The sequence below is a fragment of the Rhinoderma darwinii genome, chromosome 4 (assembly GCF_050947455.1).
Source record: "Rhinoderma darwinii isolate aRhiDar2 chromosome 4, aRhiDar2.hap1, whole genome shotgun sequence".
In the NCBI taxonomy this organism is placed as follows: Eukaryota; Metazoa; Chordata; class Amphibia; order Anura; family Rhinodermatidae; genus Rhinoderma; species Rhinoderma darwinii.
The window spans coordinates 305,958,320-305,983,563 of record NC_134690.1 but is presented as its reverse complement, the minus strand read 5'-3'; the positions used below and the strand labels follow the sequence as shown (position 1 = coordinate 305,983,563).

At 41.6% G+C, this 25,244-nt stretch overlaps 1 protein-coding gene across 1 annotated transcript in view; it reads right to left on the bottom strand.

Moving 5' to 3' along the window:
* Nucleotides 1-7,912: 7,912 nt before the first annotated feature.
* FSAF1 (40S small subunit processome assembly factor 1) overlaps nt 7,913-25,244 on the bottom strand; it is a 36,299-nt gene continuing 18,967 nt past the window's right edge. The window contains exons 6-7 of the mRNA XM_075862702.1: nt 18,167-18,219; nt 7,913-8,412 (exon numbers count right to left, since the gene is read on the bottom strand). Coding sequence (XP_075718817.1) covers nt 8,286-8,412; nt 18,167-18,219 — 180 coding nt within the window. The 3' untranslated portion in view covers nt 7,913-8,285. The remainder of the gene's footprint in view (nt 8,413-18,166; nt 18,220-25,244) is intronic.

Sequence of the window (25,244 nt, the reverse complement as noted above, 5' to 3'; positions counted from 1 at the left end):
TCGAATATTACACCCAAAAAAATAATAGAGTTGAATGATCACTTTGAATACTCTTGGCCTTCAAATATGATCGTTATCTACATAATGTATACGATATCTGCATCTTTAGTTATTTTTATATATATCTATATGATGTGTAGAGGGTCCTCTATATTTATGTGCTTACCATTCAGTATTTGCATCCTTTAAACACTGTAAATTTTAATATATTCGACATCGGTCGTAATGAGTGTATAATAGATATATGTCATTATGAGATATATGTGTTCATATTTGTATCAAATACTGATTGCTTTTAGTAGCTTTAGATTGGTCCACTAATACATGTAAGATTCCTCTCATTAATATGGATAATCTAGTCATCCTCGATGTATTGGTTTATAAATTGAGGTATAGAGATGTATATAATGGGATATATATATGTTTATTTACCTTTATATGTAGCTTTATCAGTTTTTGGTGGTATTATTTATTATTCTTTACTGCACTACCACACTATATATTATTTTTATTTTGCATGTCTTGAATATATATAGATACTTATGTTAATATTTATATCGGTTCTTTGTTTAAGCCAGATGTATCGTAATTCGCACTGTTTTTATATATCAATAGTGTCCGCTATTGTCTTATCACTTTTCTGTTTCCTTTTCTCACTTTATTCATTATTTTCCTTCTTTTCTTTCTTTTTCACTTCTACATGTACATGGATTTTTCATTTACGTTTCGCATTCATACCTCCACATAGTTCCACAATTGTTGTTTTTTTCATATCCATTTATTTACGGGAGCATATATTTGGGGAGAGTATTGATTTTTTTCTCCCTCTTCATATTCACATGTTGAGCACAGTATATACATACACGTCTAGATCTATACTATTTTTGTCCTTGCTATGTTAGTGGGGTACTGTCTCGGCGTATACATATAATTATTTGCATTTAGAGCTTATATGATCTTACTTACATATTTGAAGTCCCTCTATGCGATGAGTGCGCATGCCTGTGTCAGCCGCTGGCGAGGTGCTGTCTCCGCTCCGTCTCCCTTGGTGCACTGCACATGTCCGGAACTCCCGTTACGCGTCGGGAATCCGGATGTGCGCTCCAGCGCCTGGAGGCGGAAGTGGGGCGGTCCTCGCTTCCGGCCGCATCACGGCGCATGCGCCGAAAATCATTGCCACTCAATCATTGATGTATCACAGTGTAATAAGGTAGCTAGACACGGCACAGACACACGCACATCTCCCCCTGAGGAAGCAATTTAACAGCGAAACGCGCGTTGGGTCTAATGTGTCGGAGCGAACACTGACTCTCACGCTCTTTACTATGGGTAAGCTGCTGCCACTTGTCTCTGGTAATTTATTGCACTAGCATTTCATTATAAACTTTCTCCTGACTACTTTAATGGTTACCTAAATTTGGTAGTTTTTCTCTATCAAGTTGTCTTGTTCACATATTTAAAGGGGAACTTTTATATTGATCAGAACTAGTGGACAGCATTGTCACTACCCACCTTCTCTATTAGAAATATCAGTAATCGTTCCTAACCATTTTACTAGGGTCTTGTCCTGTTATTTACTCTTTTTAATTGTTTGTGAAATATATGTTAATAAAATTATTTATTATTTATATATACTTTTGGCTATAGGCTATGTTCACACGGGGTCTTTTGCTGAGTTTTTTGACGCGGAAACCGCGTCGCAAAACTCGGCAGAAACGGCCCGAGAACGCCTCCCATTGATTTCAATGGGAGGCGTCGGCGTCTTTTTCCCGCGAGCAGTAAAACTGCCTCGCGGGAAAAAGAAGCGACATGCCCTATCTTCGGGCGCTTCCGCCTCCGACCTCCCATTGACTTCAATGGGAGGCAGGAGAAAGCATATATCTCGCTGTTTTATGCCCGCGGCGCTCAATGGCCGCGGGCGAAAAACGGCACGATAATTGCTGTTCACACGGAGTATTTTGGGGGAGGAATATCTGCCTCAAAATTCCGTTTGGAACTTTGAGACAGATATTCCTCCCCCAAAATACTCTGTGTGAACATAGCCATAAACTCCTTTTTGCGTTGTTGTTATATACTTTGGAGTTGCTCAGTTAATAATTTAAGGGGGGACCTTTCGCTTTTTGTGAAACATGCCTAGCCCAAAGTACTAATGCTACTGGAGCATATATATTGACTAACATAAAATCAGTCAGAGAGGAAAAAATAAACTGTACTGGAGTGACGGGCAATATCTTCAAAAAAATAGAGGAAAATCTATCCAACTATGTGGCAATCTCAAGTTTGTTCACAAGATAGAAGAAACCCTGTAGGGCTGACAAGCTTTTTTTTTTTCGGTGACTGGTTGTACAACACGTCTCTTTAGCTCCATCAAGGGACGAACGTGCCATGTGACGCGGTACACCATAACAGGCCCCTGCCTGGCAAGGTAGGAACCGCTATGTGCACAAAACAACCAATCGGTTAAAGTATATATAAAGGGGCAGTGTCCAAAACCATCTATAGGAACAGTAAAGGATCACTAATCCCCAAAATAACGTCAGTATTTCCAGAAGAATTGTCGGGAGTTCTACGTCCAGTAAATACCTGAACTGTAATAAAGCCTATGGTGTATTGATAAGGAACAGCTTGATTATTAGAGATCCTCCTAAAAAAAACATATCATGCCCATATCACGGTACAGAATTAGGAATGTATCAGCTGTATGTGGTAGGACATAGTCATAAGAAAAAGAAAATACATCCTCAATTTATTCTTGTAATCATTGCTAAGATGCACGACTTCCACTAATTCAGGGGCGGCTTATACCGCACATGTTGGATTTATCTACAAAAAAATACAAACCCCACATTTATTTTTTATTTCAAGAACACTTGTGGGGTCCATGTTCTGAATAGACAGATGTGGGCTCCTGCACAGTAAACTGTGTTAATATAAAAAAAAGTTTAATTTGTGAGTGATCAAGTCCAGGATTTAATTGTCCAAGAATTATATTATAGAAATGAATTTGTGAGCAATCAAGTCCTGGATTTAATTGTTCAAGAACTGTATAAAAAAATCATAAAGGGGTGAAATTAGTTTTACAGTCTGAAATAAATACTTTACTACCTCCCCATGAAAATCCCTCCTTCCCTTGGAAAGCACAGAAACGAAACAAAAAATATGAATCAATTAAACTGAATCCCCCACCCCACCCTTTTTGGTGTTCCCTAAATGATATATAAAATTAATAATTATAAACAGTGGGAGAAACGGAGAACGTTGCACCAGGCCTGGTTTTGAAGTGCACATGGAGTTTTAATACGGGTATCCCTCCTCCTTCCATGTTTACTGCACACCCGGCATCTCTTTTGGGGGTATTGCTTATTCTCAGTGGCAGGGACAGGGTGAAGAATGTGGCACTCAGTGAGCCTTTTGACATCCTCTGACTCAAAGGATTGAGCGTTCCCTGGGTCTTGTACAGCACATAACTATTATACATAGCCATCTGGATGAGGTAGATCGCTACCTTTTTATACCAGGTCCTAGTCTTACGTTTGACTAGGTAAGGTTGTAGGACCTGGTCAGATAGATCGACCCTCCCAATGAATTTATTGTAGTCCACTACGCAGACCAGTTTCCTCTTATCAGTGGTAGCAGCCCTTCTCTCTTACTGCCACTGTGTTGTCCTCATGCACGCTGGTTAGAATGTAAGCCTCCTTTTTGTCATTCCACTTGACAGCAAGCAACTGGCAAATAGAAGTGACGCACCCCTTCAGGGGCCTAACTAGGAAACACTGGGCCCCATAGCAAACTTTTGACTGGGGCCCTCTCCCCTGGGTGCCACACAGAGCCCTCCCTTGTAGACAGTGCCCCCCTGTAAATAGTGCCATACAGCCCCCTCCTGTAGACAGTGCTATACAGTGCCCCCTGTAGGCAGGGCTACACAGCCTCAACATATAGTTCTATACAGCCCCCCTGTAGAAAGTGCTATACAGCGCCCCCTGTAGACAGGGCTATACAGCCTCCCCATACAGTGCCACCATATCAGCCCCCCTTCCCTACCCTGTATAATGCCCCATAGTGCCTAATATAAAAATAATAACATAAATACTTACCTATCCCCGTTCCCACGACGGGTGGCGTATCCTTCTCCTCCGGTCTGGGCTGTGAGTCGGCGCACACTGGCGCGATGACATCACTACATCGCGGCTGCCTGCGCCGAGCCGCTCACAACAGGGTGAATGCTGGAGCAAGGAGCCGTTGCTCCAGCATTCAGGAAGCGGAACCAGCGTAGTTAGCGATGTGTGGCTATGGGGGCCCTATGAGCCCCCCAGGCTTAGGGGCTTGGTCGCAATTGCGACCCCTAGAGCTATGCCACTGTGTACGGTAGCCTATGGCAGAGAAAGCTGACACTACTGAATGTTGCGTTGCTACCGTTGTAGCAGCTGCTAGTGGCGCCTCAGGGCATTGGGGGTGGCGTGCCGGCTGGTGGCACGGCCCCCCTCATGCCGCGGGCCCAGTAGCAGCCGCTATGGCTGCTACAGCGGTAGTTACGCCACTGCACCCCTTGTTATTTGACTGGACAACAGTTGTTGGGCGAAGCCGGCTCTATTTTTTCTTATTGTCCCACATGCCCCTGTACTAGTAGCATGGAGGGACTTATACAGGGGGACACTGGTATAATAATTGTCCGTGTATACATGGTACCCTTTCTGTAGGAATGGCACCATGAGTTCCTAGACAATTTTCCCGCTAATGCCAATATCCCCTGGGCATCCTGGGGGATTAAGGTGGCGGTCCCTGCCCTCATAAATAAAAAAAACCCACAGGTGTAGCCAGTTGTGCTCTCGCATACCTTATAAAGTTTCATACCGTATTGAGCTCTTTTGAAGGGGATAAATTGCCGAAAGGATAGACGGCCCTTGAAGGACAAACGTTTTTGGCCTGGGGTATATAAGTTTTAAAATGACTCTCTTAGGAGGGAGAGAAGGGAACTCAATTTGCAACATCCGTGTTGATGTCTAGAGTCGCTATAAATAGCGTAATTTGGAGGGAGAAAGAATCTGCAGGATCCCACATTGCGGGAGAGACTGCAGTACTAGGCCCTGCTCCTGATGCTTAAATTGTGACAGCTGCGTCAACCACCATAGGGCTGAGGCGTCCAGTGGCGGAAACAGAACTTGTGTCGCTTTCTGAGCTAAATTCTGCTTCTGAAACAGTATTTGTATCGCCGCCTGCTCTGCAGAGTACATTCTGCGATTCCTGCGATTAATTTTTCGCTACACTAATTAACTACTTAACTTTTTTTTATTAATATTTTATATATATATAGATATATATAAACACTAACAAAACAGGAAAAAAATACGGTAAACCGCAGCTAATAACCGCTATTGTAACAGCGTAATCAGCAAAGAAACAAAATCTGAGATTACGTGTAATCTGGGGGTGATTACGTGTAATCTGGTCATGATTATTGGTAGTATAGGAACACTAGCGAATATGTAGTGTATTTCACGGTATAATGCAGCACAAGTTTTGTACGTAGTATCTCTCTCTCATCTCACAAATCAACTACAGTGAGAGGAGGGAGGGAAACAGCACAAATCCTGTGCTGTATTTTGTAAATATGAGACTATGGTCACTGTGATATATCACAGTGACCATATGATCAGGGACCTGATCAGTTTCTATTTACAAGCAGAATATCTGCCTTTCACTGACAGCGCATGCGTGCGCCATTTTCTCTTTTTTCCCGGCGGTGGGGGGTTTGGGGATTTGGGGGGGGGGGGTGATCAGTGGCCTAACAACTCGTTTTTTTTATCTCCTCTCACCAAACATTTATTATTACTGCAAGGTAAATAATGTTAAATTGTAATAGACTTTTACTATGTTTTTTTTATTTTTGACATTACTTTAGAGGAAAAATTGGAGGTTTTTGGAACTTTAAACATTTTTTTTTTACACTACTGAAAACTTTACATTAGTCCCCCTAGGGGACTTGAACCAGCGATCATCAGATCACTGGTACACTACAATTCAATACTAATGTATTGCTGTATGTGGTCATTTTTACAGGCTTGTTAACAGAGGCAGGGAGAAGGCAAGGGCTGCCATGACAACCATCGGCATTCCGCAATCACGTCGTGGGGGGGCTGATGACTGTCGGAGGGAGCCGCCCCCTCTTTCTAATGGCTTAAATTCGGCGGTCGCTATTGACCATACAATCTAAGGGGTTAAACGGCCAGGAATAACAGGATCACTGTTTCCGGGCCATTAATCCAGGGTGTTAGCTGTAATACACGTGCTATTACATCATGGTGCGCGAAGGGGGTTAAAGGGGTTTTTCCATCTTAAACATTTATGGCATATCCACAGGATATGCTATAAATGTCTGATAGATGCAGGTCTCACCTATATCAAGAATGGGGATCTCCTGATCCCGTTTCATCTGGTGTGGCGGGTGCTGTCACTAGAATTCAGGCGGATATGATTGAATAGTTGGTCGTGCGTGCGAAGACAAAAGTAACTTCGTTGATCTCTATTTATTAAATCTAATCAAAATATTTATATAAAAAGAGTTTCCACATCTACAGAATGAGTCTTATTGGCTGAAAAGTGGTAAACCAAACCTGGATAACTATGATGAGTCACAAAATACTTCCATGAAGAAACACTAATGAATAAAACCCCCATTCACATGCAAATAGCAGTTGATTCTAGTCAATAAATTAATACAGCGCCTTGTACAAGTATATAAGTTAACAGATTTGTTTTATTCACATCTGCCAGATTTGTTGCAGAGATTTCTGTGACTAAAAATCTATTCCATAAGGCTATGTTCACATCTGCGTCAGGGCTCCGGGAGCCCTGACTGACACAAACTGAAACCAGGTTTCCGTGTCCATCACCCTTGATTTCAATGGTGACGGACACAGTGCCAATGGTTTCAGTATGTCTCCGTTGTGCACCGGACCCGTTGTTTTGACGGAATGAATACCTAAGTGTATGTTCACACGAGCTATTTTCAGCCATTTTACGGGCCGTAAACACCCCGAAAAACGGCTAAAAATGCAGGGGCAGAACGCCTCCACACATCTGCCCATTGATTTCAATGGGAAAAACAGCGTTCCGTTCCCACTGGGCGATTTTTACGCGGCTGTTTTTAAAAACTTTACAAAAACTTTTTGTTAAGCGTGTGAACATAGCCTAAGGCCTTATTCACACGAACGTGCATTCCGTCCGTGATACTCGCGTGAAAATCACGCGCGTTGCACGGACCTATGTTAGTGAATTTTCCAGTGTGTGGATGATTTGTTGAATTTTATCCACTTTGCTGCTACTGTGATACGCTGCGGAATATCCACCCGCAAACCCAGGCAGAAAGTCTGCAGCGGGCCTAAAAGTGAGTGGATATAAGCACCAGTCAAGCCGGATTCACTATTTGTGCTGGTTTACTTTGGTCTAGGTTTTTTTGAGTCCTGGCTGCTTCTTAAGCTGATCATACACTGGATAGCCGTCGGTCGAATGCTGACAGCTATTCCTCCGAACTCCCGCAGAGCGTGCATGTGTGCTCAATGGGAAGAGGATATTTCTTATTTAGACGCTTCAGATAGACAGTCCCGACAAAATTGGCAGGTTCAATCAACTGCCGCCTGATGCGTATGGGCACCTTTGTCATTGATTGTGCAGGTGTGGTTTACTCTATTTGTACTTGTATACTGTAGCTCCAAGCACACAGCAATGAGGAGTCCATGAGCCGGCAGATGGTCATTCACTAGAAATGAAGAATATTAGATGTTTTTTCGAAGTACTGTTATTTATATAAAAGTATGATCACTGAACTAATCATAGCTTTCTACAAGCACCAAATAACAAGCCATATTCCTTCAAAATGTGCAGAGATAATACATTATATAAAAAAAACAAAAACTTAAAATTAAGGATTTATTTACTAATATATACAAATACTTTGGCATGACAAAAATAAACAAAATTATAGGAATAGCTCAATTTGTCCAAAATCTGCAATATGATCTTATGCGAAGATGCAGCTTGTTCTGGGAGGAAAGATGATCGGTTCTTCTAGTTTACTAGCTTCATTGCAGTGTGGAGTTTGTAATTCTGCCCAGTAGCACCATCTAAAGGGGTGGAAAGATGTCTGCAGTGTAAATCCAAACGTTATTCATTAGCTATCAAAATTAATGAAACGCTTCTGAAAGAGAGAGATCCTGTTTTTCTCTGTACAAATAAGTCTAAATACAAGGATAGATTTTGGCATTTGGTCAGGAATGATTTTAAATTCCTCATTTAATAATTTTAGACTTCTTGATCTTCGCAATATCTTTGCCACTTAGTATCAATGCTCCATTTCTAAACCTTCCAACTTGACCAGAAGGTGCCGTTCTTGATCCTTTAGTCTTTCTGGACCTCCTTAAGAAAAATAAAAAAAGGGGAATTTTAATAATGTAAACTGAGGCAATTAGAATACATAAAAAACCACTCTACTCCCTGTAGTGTGTCTCTAGCAAAAGTCCACTCACAATGTCTAGAAAATGGATCGATTTTGTGGGTTTGTAATACCGGTATCTTTATGTGTTTAGGGTTGCTGTGCCCTTTAAAAATGAATTTAAAAAAATTCTTAAAGTGTAGCACCACCTGCTATGTTACTGATAAATCATCTTATATATGTACAGGGTGGGCCATTTATATGGATACGCCTAAATAAAATGGGAATGGTTGGTGATATTAACTTCCTGTTTGTGGCACATTAGTATATGGGAAGGGGGAAACTTTTCAAGCTGGGTGTTGACCATGGCGGCCATTTTGAAGTCAGCCATTTTGTATCCAACTTTACTTTTTTCAATGGGAAGAGGGTCATGTGACACATCAAACTTATCGAGAATTTCACAAGAAAAAGAATGGTGTGCTTGGTTTTAACGTTACTTTATTCTTTCATGAGTTATTTACAAGTTTCTGACCACTTATAAAATGTGGTTAAAGTGCTGCCCATTGTGTTGGATTGTCAATGCAACCCTCTTCTCCCACTCTTCACACACTGATAGCAACACCGCAGAAGAAATGCTAGCACAGGCTTCCAGTATCCGTAGTTTCAGTTGCTGCACATCTCGTATCTTCACAGCATAGACAATTGCCTTCAGATGACCCCAAAGATAAAAGTCTAAGGGGGTCAGATCGGGAGACCTAGGGAGCCATTCAACTGGCCCACGACGACCAATACACTTTCCAGGAAACTGTTCATCTGTGAATGCTCGGACCGGACACCCATAATGTGGTGGTGCACCATCTTGCTGGAAAAACTCAGGGAACGTGCCAGCTTCAGTGCATAAAGAGGGAAACACATCATCATGTAGCAATTTCAGATATCCCATGGCCTTGAGGTTTCCATTGATGAGGAATGGCCCCACTATCTTTGTACCCCATATACCACACCATACCATCAATTTTTGTGTTCCAACAGTCTTGGAGGGATCTATCCAATGTGGGTTAGTGTCAGACCAATAGCGGTGGCTTTGTTTGTGAACTTCACCATTCACATAAAAGTTTGCCTCATCACTGAACAAAATGTTCTGCGTAAACTGAGGGTCCTGTTCCAATTTTTGTTTTGCCCATTCTGCAAATTCAGTCCGCCGATCTGGGTCATCCTCGCCGAGATGCTGCAGCAGCTGGAGTTTGTAAGGGTGCCATTTGTGAATAGCTAATATCCGCCGAAGGGCTGTTCGACTGGTGCCACTCTCCAGTGACATGCGGAGAGTGCTACGCTGTGGGCTCTTGCTGAATGAAGCTAGGACAGCCACTGATGTTTCTTCATTAGTGACAGTTTTCATGCGTCCACATTTGGGCAAATCCAACACTGAACCAGTTTTACGAAACTTTGCAAGCAGTTTGCAAACTGTAGCATGGGAGATGGGTGGTCTCGTAGGTGTCTTGCATTGAAATCTGCTGCAATGACCCGGGTACTGCATTCACCAGACATCAACACAATTTCTATCCGCTCCTCACGTGTTAACCTCTGCGCCATGTCTGGCTGTAAACAAAGAGAAGCTTGTAAATAACTCATGAAAGAATAAAGTAACGTTAACCCCTTAATGACCGGGCCTGAAAAGACGTTAATGACCAGCTCAATTTTTCTGTTTTTGCCTCTCTGCGTTTCAGCAGCCATAACTTTTTTATTTTTTCATTGACGTGGCTGTATGAGGCCTTGTTTTATGCGAGAAAAATAGTATTTTTTTTTCCCACAGTTTGGTGGTAAAAAATTTTTTTTTTACGGCGTTAATATAGGAAAAAGCGATTCTCTGAATAGTTTTTTTTGTTTATTTTTTATCCCGTTTCACACTAAATAACCCATTAGATTAATTCTTCAGGTTATTACGGTCGTGTAGATACCTAATATGTGTAGGTTTTTTGTTTTTATTTAGTGTAGGGGCAATACAATGTATTTTATGCAAAATAAAGACTCTTTTTGGGACTTTTTTTATTTATTTGTTTTGTTACTTTTTTTTTTTTAATCCCATCAAGGGATAACTTTATTTGTAACTTTTTTTTTTACTTGTAATGTATTAGCATACTCCTGTATGCTAATACATTACACTGTGTCACTATGACACAGGCTGCTGATCGGGCAGCACATAGTGTGCCCGAACAGCAGGCACACGGAACAGACAGCCCTGGGGTCCTTTGTAGGTCCCCAGGGCTGACTGCAGAGGGATTCCCCGGTGTTTGATCGCATCACTGGAATCCCGGTGATGCGATCAAAGAGGGGAATTCCCTTTGATCATGCCGCGGTCACGGACCGCGGTAATCAAAGAGTTAAACAGCTGGGGTTGGAATGTTTGCCGACCCCAGCTGTGTTCAGGAGGCTGCTCTAAGATCAGGAGCTGTTAGTAACAGCTCCTGCTTAGAGGACGAGCGCTCATCAGCCTAATCTACAGCGACGCCAAAAGACGTCACTGTAGACTAAGCACCCGCACCGCCTGACGTCAAAAGACAGTGGGCGGTCGGGAAGGTGTTAAAACCAAGGACACCATTGTTTTTCTTGTGAAATTCTTGATAAGTTTGATGTGTCACATGACCCTCTTCCCATTGAAAAAACTAAAGTTGGATACAAAATGGCCGACTTCAAAATGGCCACCATGGTCAACACCCAGCTTGAAAAGTTTCCCCCCTCCCATATACTAATGTGCCACAAACAGGAAGTTAATATCACCAACCATTCCCATTTTATTTAGGTGTATCCATATAAATGGCCCACCCTGTATTTTTATTAAAACCGCAACCAAATGAAATATATTATTTCTTAAATCCATTATTTTTGTCTAACACAGATTATGACATTGACTTAAAGAGGCTCTGTCACCAGATTATAAGTGGCCTAAATTCTACATAATATGATCGGCGCTGTAATAACAGCAGTGTTATTTATTTAGAAAAACGATCATTTTTGACAGAGTTATGGCCTATATTAGATTTATGCTAATGACTTTCTTAACCCCTTCAGGACTGAGCCACTTTTGTTTTTTTTTCTTTATCCAGATTTTTATTTTGAAAAAAAAGCATTTTAACATCATATAAAACATTGTACAATTTTGACAAGAAATTTTCACGCAGTACAAAATATAAATTTTTCACAGTATGAACAGTATATGAGATGCATGAACATCAATGGGAGGTAGCCTCCCAGCCATCTAAAGTAATTATGAATCGAAATACAGTGGTACTAACTGTACCATGTTCATATAAAGATAGTGCAATAAACATTGGGACCAAGCCCCAATGAAGTAAGAGTTGGTACGTATAAGTGCCACAAATATAATATAACACCAACACAAGACACCAGACAACAAAGGGAAATACAAACAGACATAGCGCATGGAATAAGATCATAGATGCTGCTCAGAACCTTCCATCCAGCCAGAGAGGTAGATCAGTACCACCCCGGAATCCAGACCACACTGCCCAAGTTTGGACGAAGAGCACAGACTTGCCCCTGTCAGCGGACAGCAATTCCTCCATCCTCATAATCCCGTTCACCTCAGTTACCCATTCCGTCAAAGAAGGGACAGTGTGAGACTTCCAATGCCTAGGTATCACCGTTCTCGCCGCAGTCAGGAAATGCCTAAAGACACCCCTTTTGAGGTGTGGGAGTGATCCAGGAACCATGGAGAGTAATCCAATAGAAGCCGAGGTCGGAACCTCAGTGTGAAAGAGCTTGTTACCCAAGTCAAAAATCTTTCCCCAAAAGGGACGTATCCTGGGACAATCCCACCAAATATGCAACATGGTTCCAGGAGCCTCCCCACACCTCCAACAATCAGCAGACACCTCAGGAAATATCCTATGCAACAAAGCAGGACAACGATACCATCGGGTGAGTATTTTGTAGTTTTTTTCTTGAGCAAAACAAGACATTGGCAGTTTGTGAGCTAAAAGGAAAGAAGTACCCCATTCCTCTTCCGAATGTTAAACCCCCATTTCCTCGTCCCATGCAATCGTGAATGACAGTTGTGTGAAAAACACCAAAATTTAGAGAAAATTTGCAAAAAATTTGCATTTTCTAAATTCAAATGTATCTGCTTGTAAGACAGATAGTAATACCACACAAAATAGTTACTAGCTAACTTTTCCAATATGTCTACTTTAGATTGGCATCATTTTTTGAACATCCTTTTATTTTTCTAGGACATTACAAGGCTTATAAGTTTAGCAGCAATTTCTCACATTTTCAAGAAAATTTCAAAAGCCCATTTTTTTAGGGAACAGTTCAGTTAAGTGGCTTTGAGGGCCTTGTATATTAGAAACCCCCACAAATCACCCCACTTTAAAAAGTGCACCCCTCAAAGTATTCAAAACAGCATTCAGAAAGTTTTTTAACCCTTTAGGCGTTTCACAGGAATTAAAGCAATGTAGCGGGGAAATCTACAAATTTCATTTTTTTGGCAGAAATTCCATTTTAATCCATTTTTCCTGTAATACTGAAGGTTTTTACCGGAGAAGCACAACTGAATATTTATTGCCCGGATTCTGCAGTTTTTAGAAATATCCCACATGTGGCCCTAGTGCGCTACTGGACTGAAATACCGGCCTCAGAAGCAAAGGAGCACCTAGAGCCTTCCTTTTTTAGATTATATTTCAGGCACCATGTCAGGTTAGAAGAGGTCTTGTGGTGCCGAAACAAAGGAAACACCCCAAAAAATACCCCATTTTGGAAACTAAAAACTCCTTGAGGAATTCATCTAGGAGTGTAGTGAGCATTTTGACCTCACAGGTGTTTCATAGATTTCATTAGAATTGGGCAGTGAAAATGAAAAATTACATTTTCCAATACCATGTATATTTACCTCCAAATTTTAAATTTTTTCAACAAATAAATGAGGAAAAGTACCCCAACATTTGTAAAGCAACTTCTCCAGAGTACGGAAATACCAAACATGTGGTCATAAACTGTTGTTTGGGCAAGCGGCAGGACTCGGAAGGGAAGGCAAGCCATTTAGCTTTTGGAGCGCTGATTTTGCTGGATTCATTTCTCTGCACCATGTCGCATTTGTAAAGCCCCTGAGGTACCAGTACAGTGAAAACCCCCCAAAAGTGACTCCATTTAGGAAACTATACCCCTTGAGGAATTCATCTAGGGGTGTAGTGAGCATTTTGACCTCACAGGTGTTTCATAGATTTCATTAGAATTGGGCAGTGAAAATGAAAAATTACATTATTTTCCAATAAGATGTAGCTTTACCTCAAAATTTTTATTTTTTTCAACAAATAAATGATGAAAAGCACCCCAACATTTGTAAAGCAACTTCTCCAGAGTACAGAAATACCCAACATGTGGTCATGAACGGCTGTTTGGGGAAGCGGCAGGACTCATAAGGGAAGGCACGCCATTTAGCTTTTGAAGTACAGATTTTGCTGGCTTGATTTCTCGGCACCATGTAGCATTTGTAAAGCTCCTAAGGTACCAGTACAGATGAAACCCCCCAAAAGTGACTCCATTTGGGAAACTACACCCCTAGAGGAATTAATCTAGGGGTGTAGTGAGCATTTTGACCCCCCAGGTGTTTCATAGATTATTATAATTGGGCAGTAAACATGAAAAATTTCATTTTTTTCCACTAAGACGTAGCTTTAGGTAAAAATGTTTCATTTTCTCAACAAATAAAGGAGAAAAATCACCGTGACATTTGTAAAGCAACTTCTCCAGAGTACGGAAATACCCCATATGTGGTAATAAAGTACTGTATGAATACACATCCGGACTCAGAAGGGAAGGAGCGCCATTTGGCTTTTGGAGAGCAGATTTTGCTGGATTGGTTTTTCTGCGCCATGTCGCTTTTGCAAAGCCCCTTAGGTACCAGTACAGTGGAAACTCCCCAAAAGTGACTCCATTTGGCAAACTGCACCCATTGAGGAATTCATCTGGGGTGTAGTGAGCATTTTGACCCCACAGGTGTGTCATATTTTATTAGAAATGGGCAGTGAAAATGAAAAATTACATTATTTTCCAATAAGTAGCAGCATTAGTTAAAAAGGTTTCATTTTCTCAACAAATAAAGGAGAAAAAGCACCGTAACATTTGTAAAGCAACTTCTTCAGAGTAGGGAAATACCCCACACGTGGTCATAAACTGCCATTTGGACACACAGCAAGGCTCTAAAAGGGAAGGAGCGCCATTTAGTATTTGGAGTGGAGATTTTATAAGATTCGTTTTTTGACACCATGTTGCATTGAGCTATAGTACCAGTACAGTGGTACCTCCAAAAAAATTACCCCATTTTGGAAACTAGATCCCTCAAAGAATTGATCTAGGGGTGTAGTGAGCATTTTGACTGCACAAGTGTTTTGCAAAAATGAGTAAACAATAGATGTTGCAGATTGAAAATTGCTGTTTTCCACAAATATGCCATTTCAGTGCCCAATGTGTTGTGCCCAGCTTGCAACACCGTAGACACACATGCCATAAATTGTTAAGCGGGTTCTCCAGAATACCCCATATGTGGTCATAAATTGCCGTTTGGGTACACTGCCAGGCTCAGTTGGACCACCATTTGGCTTTTGAAGCGCAGATTTTGCTTGGTGTATTAGTGGTATTTCAGCTTATAATGTGGGGGCATATGTGAGCTGGGCGGAGTACATCAGGGTATATGTAAGCTGGTCGGAGTACATCAGGGTATATGTAAGCTGGGCGGAGTGCAACAGGTCAGGATGATGTAATAAATGGGGTGAATGAAGAATCCATGGATTGGTGTGGTACGCTTGGAACCAATCCTTTATACACAGGCTGGGTTTATTGGGTATTATACAAAATATCTGTGCTCCAGTGTTGCCTTATATTTGACTTCTTCACTAGCCCTATAAGCCGCACAAGGCCCTAAAGTTTCCTCATCCCTGCTGCGTCTACAGGGTCCAGCAAATGACGATGTGGGGTATTTAGTGAAATTCTACTGGACCTAAAAATTAGTCTGGGTCGTCATTTAGCATCATTTTGCACCATTGCGTTTTAAGAGTCATAACGTGTTATTTTTCCGTTAGGGCGTGTGTGAGGGCGCCTTTTTTGTGGAACGAGCTGTAATTTTTATTGGTTCCATTTTGGGGTACATGCGATTTTTATCACTATTTATTAAATTTTTTGGGAGATGAGGAAACCAAAAAACAGCCATTCCAGCACGTTTCTTTTTTTTGACAGTGTTCACCGTGCAGTATAAACAACATGTTAACTTTATTCTGCGGGGCGATACGATTACAGCGACACCAAATTTATATTGTTTTTTTACGTTTCACTAAGTTCCCACAATAATAATACTCTTTTCTATAAAAAATCATGTTTTAGTGTCGCCATTTTCTGACAGCCATAACTTTTTTTATTTTTTCGTTGATATCGCTGCGGGAGGGCTTGTTTTATGCGTACCATTTTGCGTTACTTGCAACTTTTTGATCACTTTTTATTACATTTTTTTTTAGACAAAATGACCAAAAAATAAGATGCGGTCATTGTTTTTTATTAAAAAATTTTACGGTGTTCACCGTGCGGTAAAAATAATGTGATATTTTTATAGATCAGGCCGTTCCGAACACGGCGATACCTATTATGTATAGTTTTTTTTTCATATTTTCATGTTTTTTTAATAATAAAGGAGTTGATCAGGGAAATAGGACAAGTGTTGTTTTTATTATTTATTTATTAACTTTTATTTATTTATTTTTCTTTCACATTTTTTTTTAAATTTTTTACTTTTTCTTTTACACTGACCTGGGGACTTGAAGATCTGGTCTTCTGATCCCCGGTGCAATACACTGCACTACTTATGTAGTGCAGTGCATCGTAACTGTCATTTTTCATTTGACAGTTAGCGTATTAGGTCCTGCCTCGGGCAGGACCTAATAGGCTACCGTACCTGGGCAACCAGGAAGCCTAGTAACGGCTTCCTGGTTGCCATAGCAACAATCGCCACCCGCGATCCACCGTGGGGGGGGCCCGGGGGTTACAGAGGGAGCGCACTCCCTCTGTAAACCACTTCAATGCGGCGGACGTCATTGACAGCCGCATTGAAGGGGTTAAATGGCTGCGATCGGCGGTAACAGCCATCGCAGCCATTGCAGCGGCATGTCAGCTGTGTATAACAGCTGACAGCCGCTGAAGATAAAGCGCGCACAGCTCCTGTGCTCGCTTTATCTGCAGGGCGTAACTGTACGCCCGTCTGCGGGAAATCACTTTGATTTCGGACGTACAGTTACGCCCAATCGCGGGAAAGGGTTAATAGACAACTGGGTTTTACTTTTTGACCAAGTGGGCGTTGATCACTATGTGCAGTCACTTACTCACATATTAACGTTACTGAAGTGTCCTGAGAGTTAATAGATATCACTACCAGCCAGGACGTGAGGTCTATTCAGATTCCTGACACTTCGGTAACGTTTGTTTGAGATTACAGCACAGCAAGCGTAATCTCATTTCAAATGACAGTTTACAACGTAATCTCGTGAGATTATACTTGAGTAACGTTAGTGTGTGTGCATGTGGCTGCACATAGTGATCTAGTAAGATTACTATGTGCTGTGTAAATGAATGGAGAGAAGTGTATGACACGGATTGGTCAGTGTCATACACTTCTCTCCACAACGCCCACTTGGTCAAAAAGTAAAACATGCCCAGTTGTCCATTAAGAAAGTCATTAGCATAAAGCTAATATAGGTCATAACTCTGTCAAAAATGATCGTTTTTATAAATAAAAACACTGCTGTAATCTATATTACAGCGCCGATCATATTATGTAGAAGATAAACCACTTATAATCTGGTGACGGAGCCTCTTGAAACAGATTAAGAAATAGACACACCCCATCAGATTAAGTAAGGATATGTATGATGCAGCTAGCTCATTAACCAAATCAGGCCTAACCTTTTAGGGTCTGTTCACATCAGCGTTGCCCTTCCCTTGAGGGGTTCCGTCTGAGGTTTCCGTCGGGTTAACCCTTCCACGGAAAGGCAAACTAAAACCTTAGCTTCCGTTTCCCTCAGGGTATTTGTACACACACTAATTACATCCGTATTAGACCGCTATTGTGCGCTATTTATTTCCGTCAAAACAACAGAACCCTATCACAACGGTGACAGCCGGAAACCTTTAGCAACGTTTCCATCACCATTAAGATCAATGGTGAGGGTATGTTCACACACACTAATTACGTCCGTAATTGACGGACGTATTTCGGCCGCAAGTACCGGACCGAACACAGTGCAGGGAGCCGGGCTCCTAGCATCATACTTATGTACGATGCTAGGAGTCCCTGCCTCGCTGCAGGACAACTGTCCCGTACTGTAATCATGTTTTCAGTACGGGACAGTTGTCCTGCAGCGAGGCAGGGACTCCTAGCATCGTACATAACTATGATGCTAGGAGCCCGGCTCCCTGCACTGTGTTCGGTCCGGGACTTGCGGCCGAAATACGTCCGTCAATTACGGACGTAATTAGTGTGTGTGCACATACCCTCACCATTGATCTTAATGGTGATGGAAACGTTGCTAAAGGTTTCCGGCTGTCACCGTTGTGATAGGGTTCTGTTTTGACGGAAATAAATAGCGCACATATTTTAGTGTTCAAAGTAAATATGGTCTTATCATGGAGTACAAAACTAATACAATTAATAGTTAATGTTTCTCGTAAGATACTCACCAGTCATTCTTTCCTTGCTTGTGTTTTTTCCTGACTGGTTCCAAACTATTTTCCTATAAAGAGTAAAATAAGTACAGATTTATTTTTTTCCTATTTGGTTAACCTTCACTAGGGACTGCATGCAAGTTCTCTAATTGCAAATTGGGCAAGAACACAACAAAATAACACCTTCAGATCATGCAAGTGCTGGGTTACCTGAATTATCTGACATACATAAACCCAACATCCACAGATTCGTTATGACATACAAAAAAAAAAGAAAAAAAAAAAAAAGCAAGGAGTATATAGCCATCTATTTCTAAAAATATAACACATTTTATCGATCATATTTATATATTTTACACATACATTTTTTGCCTTATTTTGTTCATTTTTAATATTGTTTGTCGTATATGTATGATCAATAAAATAGGTTATATTTTTGTAAATAGATGGCTATATACTCAGGGCCGTATTTACCGCTAGGCACTCGGGGTGCCTATGGCGTCCAGCAGGGGGGGGTGGCCGGTGAATCGTATTTTTATTTTTTTTATTAACAACGTAACATGTGAACAGGCCGGCCAGCGGTCAGGTCACTCATTGGGCAGGGGGATGTGGTGTGCGCTTCGCCTGCACTCCTTAGTCTGTAAGACACGCCCACTGTTAATGGATTGGCCAGAGCAGCTGTGGTCAATCTGAGAACAGTGGGCAGATCTTATACTCTGCCGTTTTAGGGGGATCGGACGGTAGAACAGGACAGGAGGGCACCGCAGCAGGCCAGGTAAGTATTGCTACATGTTTTAGTGTAATGTAATGTAATGTAGTGTAGGGTTGCACGATGCAGCGATACTATTTCAATATCGTGCACCCTCAAACCGTTCAATACCGTTAATGTATTGCGAAACTAAGGTGTGCGGCCGCACAGCTTAGTATTGTTATACACGAATGCAGTGAACAGGGCTGCAGCTGTGGTGATGCATGAGGTAATGCGGCAGGCGCTGCACTAATGAGCGGCGGCACTGAAGACAGAGAACATGGTTGGCGCACTGAAAAACTCCCATGTTCTCTGTCATCAGGGTCAGCGCCGCCGCTCATTAGTGCAGCGCTAGTCACTTCACCTTATGCTGACCACGCACACACTTATTGTCAGGAGGGTGACAATGTCTGTATTACAAAGCCGCAGCCCCGCTCCAACGGCGGAGATCAGAGAAACCTCTCATCTCCGCTGCTATTCCCCCGAATGCTGAGATCAAAGCTGACCGCAGCATTCAAAGGGAAGATGTAAAGTGGGACGCCCCTTGGATCGCGTCGCAGACTGAGGGACATAACATATATGGGCAGATAGCATTGGTTAGTTTACATCACGTGGTGGCTGGTTACCCAAGTTCATTGGCCTACTTTTAAAAGTAGGCCAAGTGAACAGAGGTAACCTCGGACCACGTGATGTAAATGAACCAATGACACCTAAGAGTGGTCACTGCTTAGTTAACTATCATACTTGCCTTCCTGGGTCTGTGACAATGGTTTTGCTTTTTTACTTATTAACCCCTTACCGCACCGGTACTTCCTGTATTGCAGTGTTATGGCACCGGGACGTATCGGTGGGTCCAGGCTAAAAACAGTCACCCTGTAAAAGGACAGGGTTACTGAACTGTGCCGTCAACTGTTTATGACAGTTGATCGGCACAGTAAGACGGCAGGGGACCAATCACAGCGGTCCCCGGCTGCCGATTGGTCAGTCACAGCAGACTGACCAATCACAGCTCCATGAGGTGGTGTATGTGATGGCGCTGGCTCAGAAGCTGAGCCAGCACCAACACCGCCGATAACAGACACCCCGCTGTAACGCCCAGGACCGGAGCTAGGCTCCCATCCAGCCGATTAACTCCTTAGATGAAGCGATCAAAGCATCGAAATGTCTTCTAGCCTGTCGGCAACCATGATTGTTGTCACAGCTGACATCGCGCTCTAACGGCCAGGACCGGAGCTAGGCTCCGATCCGGCCGATTAACCCCTTAGATCGCACCCTATGGTTGCTAATGGCAACCATCGGCACACGCGGGGGTTCCGATGGCTGCTATGGCAACCGTAGACTAACCATCGCTTCCTAGTACGGAAGCCTAGTAGGCCCCGCCGGGAAGCGAAGCCTAATTGGTTTGCGGTCAGTGAATAGCTGACAGCTCTAATACACTGCACTATGTAGGTAGTGCAGTGTATTAGAATAGCGATCAGGGCTTCATGCCTTCAAGTCCCCTAGAGGGACAAAAAAAAATAAAAAATTTCATGTTAAAAACCACTAACAGCCTTTTTTCCCATAATAAGTCTTATTATAGGAAAAACCGGGAAGTTAAAAAAAAAAAAAAAAAAAAAAAAAAAAGTACACATATGTGGTATCCCCGCGTCCGCAACGACCCGAACTATAAAGCTATTACATTATTTAACCCGCACGGTGAACGCCGTAAAATCTAAAATGAAAAGCAACGGAAAAATTGCTGTTTTCTGTGAATCCTGACTTTAATAAAATTTGATAAAAAGTGATCAAAAAGTTGCATCTACTCCAAAATGGTGCTATTAAAAAATACAACTTGTCCCACAAAAAAACAAGACCTTATGCAGCTATATCGACACAAAAAAAAAAAAAAAAAAAAAAAAAAAAAGTTATAGCTCTTGGAATGGGACGATGGAAAAAACTATAAAAATTGCTTGGTCATTAGGGCCCAGAATGCAAGCAGGGGGAAAGGGTTAAGGGGTTAAATTCGACTTGTTTACTTTATATTCCATCCCAGATCTATTAACCCCTTCCCTCTTTAGCCACTTTTGACCTTCCTGACAGAGCCTCATTTTTCAAATCTGACAGGTTTCACTTTATGTGGTAACGTCTGAATGCTTTCACCTATCCAAGAGATTCTGAGATTTTTTTCTCGTGACACATTGGACTTTATGTTACTGGCAAAATTTGCTCAATACGTTCAGTATTTAAATTGCGAAAAACACCAAATTTTATCGAAAAATTGCAAAAGTTTGTATTTTTCTCAATTTAAATGTATCTGCTTGTAAGACAGGCAATTATACCACACAAAATTGTTGCTAATTAACATCCTACTATGTCTACTTTGGATTGGCATCGTTTTTTGAACATCCTTTTATTTTTCTAGGATGTTACAAGGCTTTGAACTTTAGCAGCAATTTCTCACATTTTCAAGAAAATTTCAAAAGGCTATTTTTGCAGGGGCCAGTTCAGGTGTGAAGTGGCTTTGAGGGCCATATATATTAGAAACCCCCAATAAGTCACCCCATTTTAAAAACTGCACCCCTCAAAGTATTCAAAACAGCATTTAGAAAGCTTCTCAACCCTTTAGACGTTTCACAGGAATTAAAGCAAAGTAGGAGGTGACATTTACAAATTTCTTTTTTTTATTTTTTATTTGCAGAAATGCATATTTAATCCCTTTAAAATTTGTAACATACAGTTTTACCGGAAAAATGCAACTCAATATTTATTGCCCAGAGTCTGCAGTTTTTAGAAATATCCCACATGTGGCACTAGGGTGCTACTGGACTGAAGCACCGGCCGCAGACGCAAAGGAGCACCTAGTGAATTTTAGGGCCTTACTTTTATTAGAATATAGTTTAGGCACCATGTCAGGTTTGAAGGGCTCTTGCGGTGCCAAAACAGGGGAAATCCCCCAAAAGCTACATACCTCAAGGAAATTATCTAGGGGTATAGTGAGCGTTTTGACCCCACAGGTTTTTTGCAGAAATTATTGGAAGTAGGCCCTGAAAATGACAATCTAAATTTTTTCAAAGAAAATGTAGGTTTAGGTACATTTTTTCTCATTTCCACAAGGACTGAAGGAGAAAACGCACAGTAAAATTTGTAAACCAATTTCTCCCGAGTAAAACACATGTTTGGACACACGGCTGTTTGGACACACGGCAGGGCTTAGAAGGGAAAGAGCGCTATTTGACTTTTGGAGATCATATCTAGAAGGAATGGTTTGCGGAGGCCATGTCGCATTTGCAAAGCCCCTGAGGGGACAAAACAATGAAAACCCCCAAAAAGTGACTCCATTTAGGAAACTACACCCCTTGAGGAATTCATCTAGGGGTGTAGTGAGCATTTTGACCCCACAGGTGTTTCATAGAATTTATTAGAATTGGGCAGTGAAAATAAAAAAACAATCCTTTTTCTTCAATAAGACATAGATTTAGCGCCAAATTTTTCATTTTGTCAACAAATATAGGAAGAAAAAAAAAACATTTATAAAGCAATTTCTCCCGAGTACGGCAATACCAAATATGTGGTCATAAACTGCAGTTTGAGCACACGGCAGGACTCCGAAGAGAAGAAGCGCCATTTGGAGTGCAGATTTTGCTGGATTGGTATCTGGGCGCCTGTGGGACCAAAGCAGTGGTAACCCTCCAGAAGTGGCCACATTTTGGAAACTACACCCCTCAATGCATTCACCTAGGGGTATAGTGAGCATGTTAACCCTGCAGGTCTTTTGTAGAAATTAGTGTACGCTCGATGTTGGAGTGAAAACTGGATTTTTTCCATAGATATGCCGATATGTTGCGCCCAGCTTGTGCCACCATAACAAGACCGCTCTAATTATTATGCAGTGTTTCCTGGTTTTAGGATCACCCTACATGTGGCCCTAATCTTTTGCCTGAACATTCGACCCGGCTCAGGAGTGAAAGAGTACCATGTAAAATGGAGGCCCAATTTGGCGATTTACAAAGTATTGGTTCACAATAGCAGAGGCTCAGATCTGAAATAAAAAGAAAAAGTGACCCTATTTTAGAAACTACACCCCTCAAGCACTTATTAAGGGGTGTAGTGAGCATTTTCCCCCCACAGGTCTTTTCCATAAATGAATGCGCTGCGGATGGTGCAAATTAAAAATTTATATTTTTCCCTAGATATGCCATTTCAGTGGCAAATATGTCGTGCCCACTGGAGACACACACCCCAAAAATTGTTAAAAGGGTTCTCCCGGGTATGGAGATGCCATATATGTGGAAGTAAACTGCTGTTAGGGCACGCAGTAGGGTTCAGAGGGGAGGGAGCGCCATTTGACTTTTGGAGAGCGGATTTTGCTTGGTAGTAGATTTGCTTGAGTATGTCTGGCGTTTCCATTTATAATGTGGGGGTACATGTAAGCTGGGCAGAGTATATCAGGGACATAGTCAGGTGGTATAATAATGGGGTAAAAAAAACTATAAAGTTGTTGTGTGTTATGCTGTCAAGCAATCCTCTCTGCACAGGACAGTGTCGCACTGATATGTGGCATCCTTTCTTATGCCCCTTTTGGTCCACACTCCGCACCTTTGCAGTTTGGGGAATTTGCATATTTTTTTATTTCCTAACTTATTGGAGCCTTAAAGAGGCTCTGTCACCAGATTTTGCAACCCCTATCTGCTATTGCAGCAGATAGGTGCTGCAATGTAGATTACATTAACGTTTTTATTTTTTAAAAACGAGCATTTTTGGCCAAGTTATGACCATTTTTGTAGTTATGCAAATGAGGCTTGCAAAAGTCCAAGTGGGTGTGTTTAAAAGTAAAAGTCCAAGTGGGCGTCTATTATGTGCGTACATCGGGGCGTTTTTAATACTTTTACTAGCTGGGCGCTCTGACGAGAAGTATCATCCACTTCTCTTCAGAACGCCCAGCTTCTGCCAGATCACGCTGTGACGTCACTCACAGGTCCTGCATCGTGTCAGACGAGCGAGGACACATCGGCACCAGAGGCTTCAGTTGATTCTGCAGCAGCATCGGCGTTAGCAGGTAAGTCGATGTAGCTACTTACCTGCAAACGCTGATGCTGCTGCAGAGTCAACTGTAGCCTCTGGTGCCGATGTATCCTCGCTCGTCTGACACGATGCAGGACCTGTGAGTGACGTCACAGCGTGATCTGGCAGAAGCTGGGCGTTCTGAAGAGAAGTGGATGATACTTATCAGAACGCCCAGCTAGTAAAAGTATTAAAAACGCCCCGATGTACGCACATAATACACGCCCACTTGGACTTTTACTTTTAAACACACCCACTTGGACTTTTGCAAGCCTCATTTGCATAACTACAAAAATGGTCATAACTTGGCCAAAAATGCTCGTTTTTTAAAAATAAAAACGTTACTGTAATCTACATTGCAGCGCCTATCTGCTACAATAGCAGATAGGGGTTGCAAAATCTGGTGACAGAGCCTCTTTAACTAATTTTATTTTTTTCATAGACGTAGTGGTATGAGGGCTGTTTTTTTGCGGGCCAATCTGTAGTTTTTATTAGTATCATTTTGGGGTACATGCGATTTTTTGATCACCTTTTATCCTATTTTTTGGGAGGCCAAATAACCAAAAAAACACGCAATTCAGGCATAGTTTTTTTTATACAGCTTTCACCACGCGTATATTCTGCGGGTCAGTCCGATTCCTGCGATACAGATTTTATAGCACTTTAGATTTTAAAACTTTTTGCACAATAAAATTACTTTTATAAAAATAATGTATTTTTTCTGTCGCCAAGTTGTGAGAACCATAACTTTTTAGTCGACGGAGCTGTATGAGGGCGTGTTTTTAGCGAGACGAGCTATAGTTTTTATAGGTACCATTTTTGGATACGTGCGACTTTTTGATCACTTTATTCCAATATTTGTAGGGCAAAGTTACCAAAAAACAGAAGCTCTGATATGGTTTTTTAATTTATTTTTTTTAAGCTGTTCACTGCATGCAATAAATATATTTTTATACCTCAGGTCATTACGGTCACGGCAATATCAAATACGTATGGTTTATTATTTTTTTTCAATAATAAAAGGACTTGATAAGGGAACAGGGCAATTTTGTTTTATTTTATTATGTTTTCAAACTTATTTTTTTAAATTTTTATACTTTTTGTACACTTTTTTTCAAGTCCCACTAGGGGACTTGAAGGTCCAACTGTCAGATTTTATTTTTTGCACTACCTACGTAGTGCGATGTATTAGATCTGTCAGTTATTCACTGACAGCAAGCCGATTAGGCTTCACCTCCCGGCGGGGCCTAATCAGCTTCAGTAATGGCAGAGCAGGAGGCCATTGTGTCTCCTGTTGCCATAGCA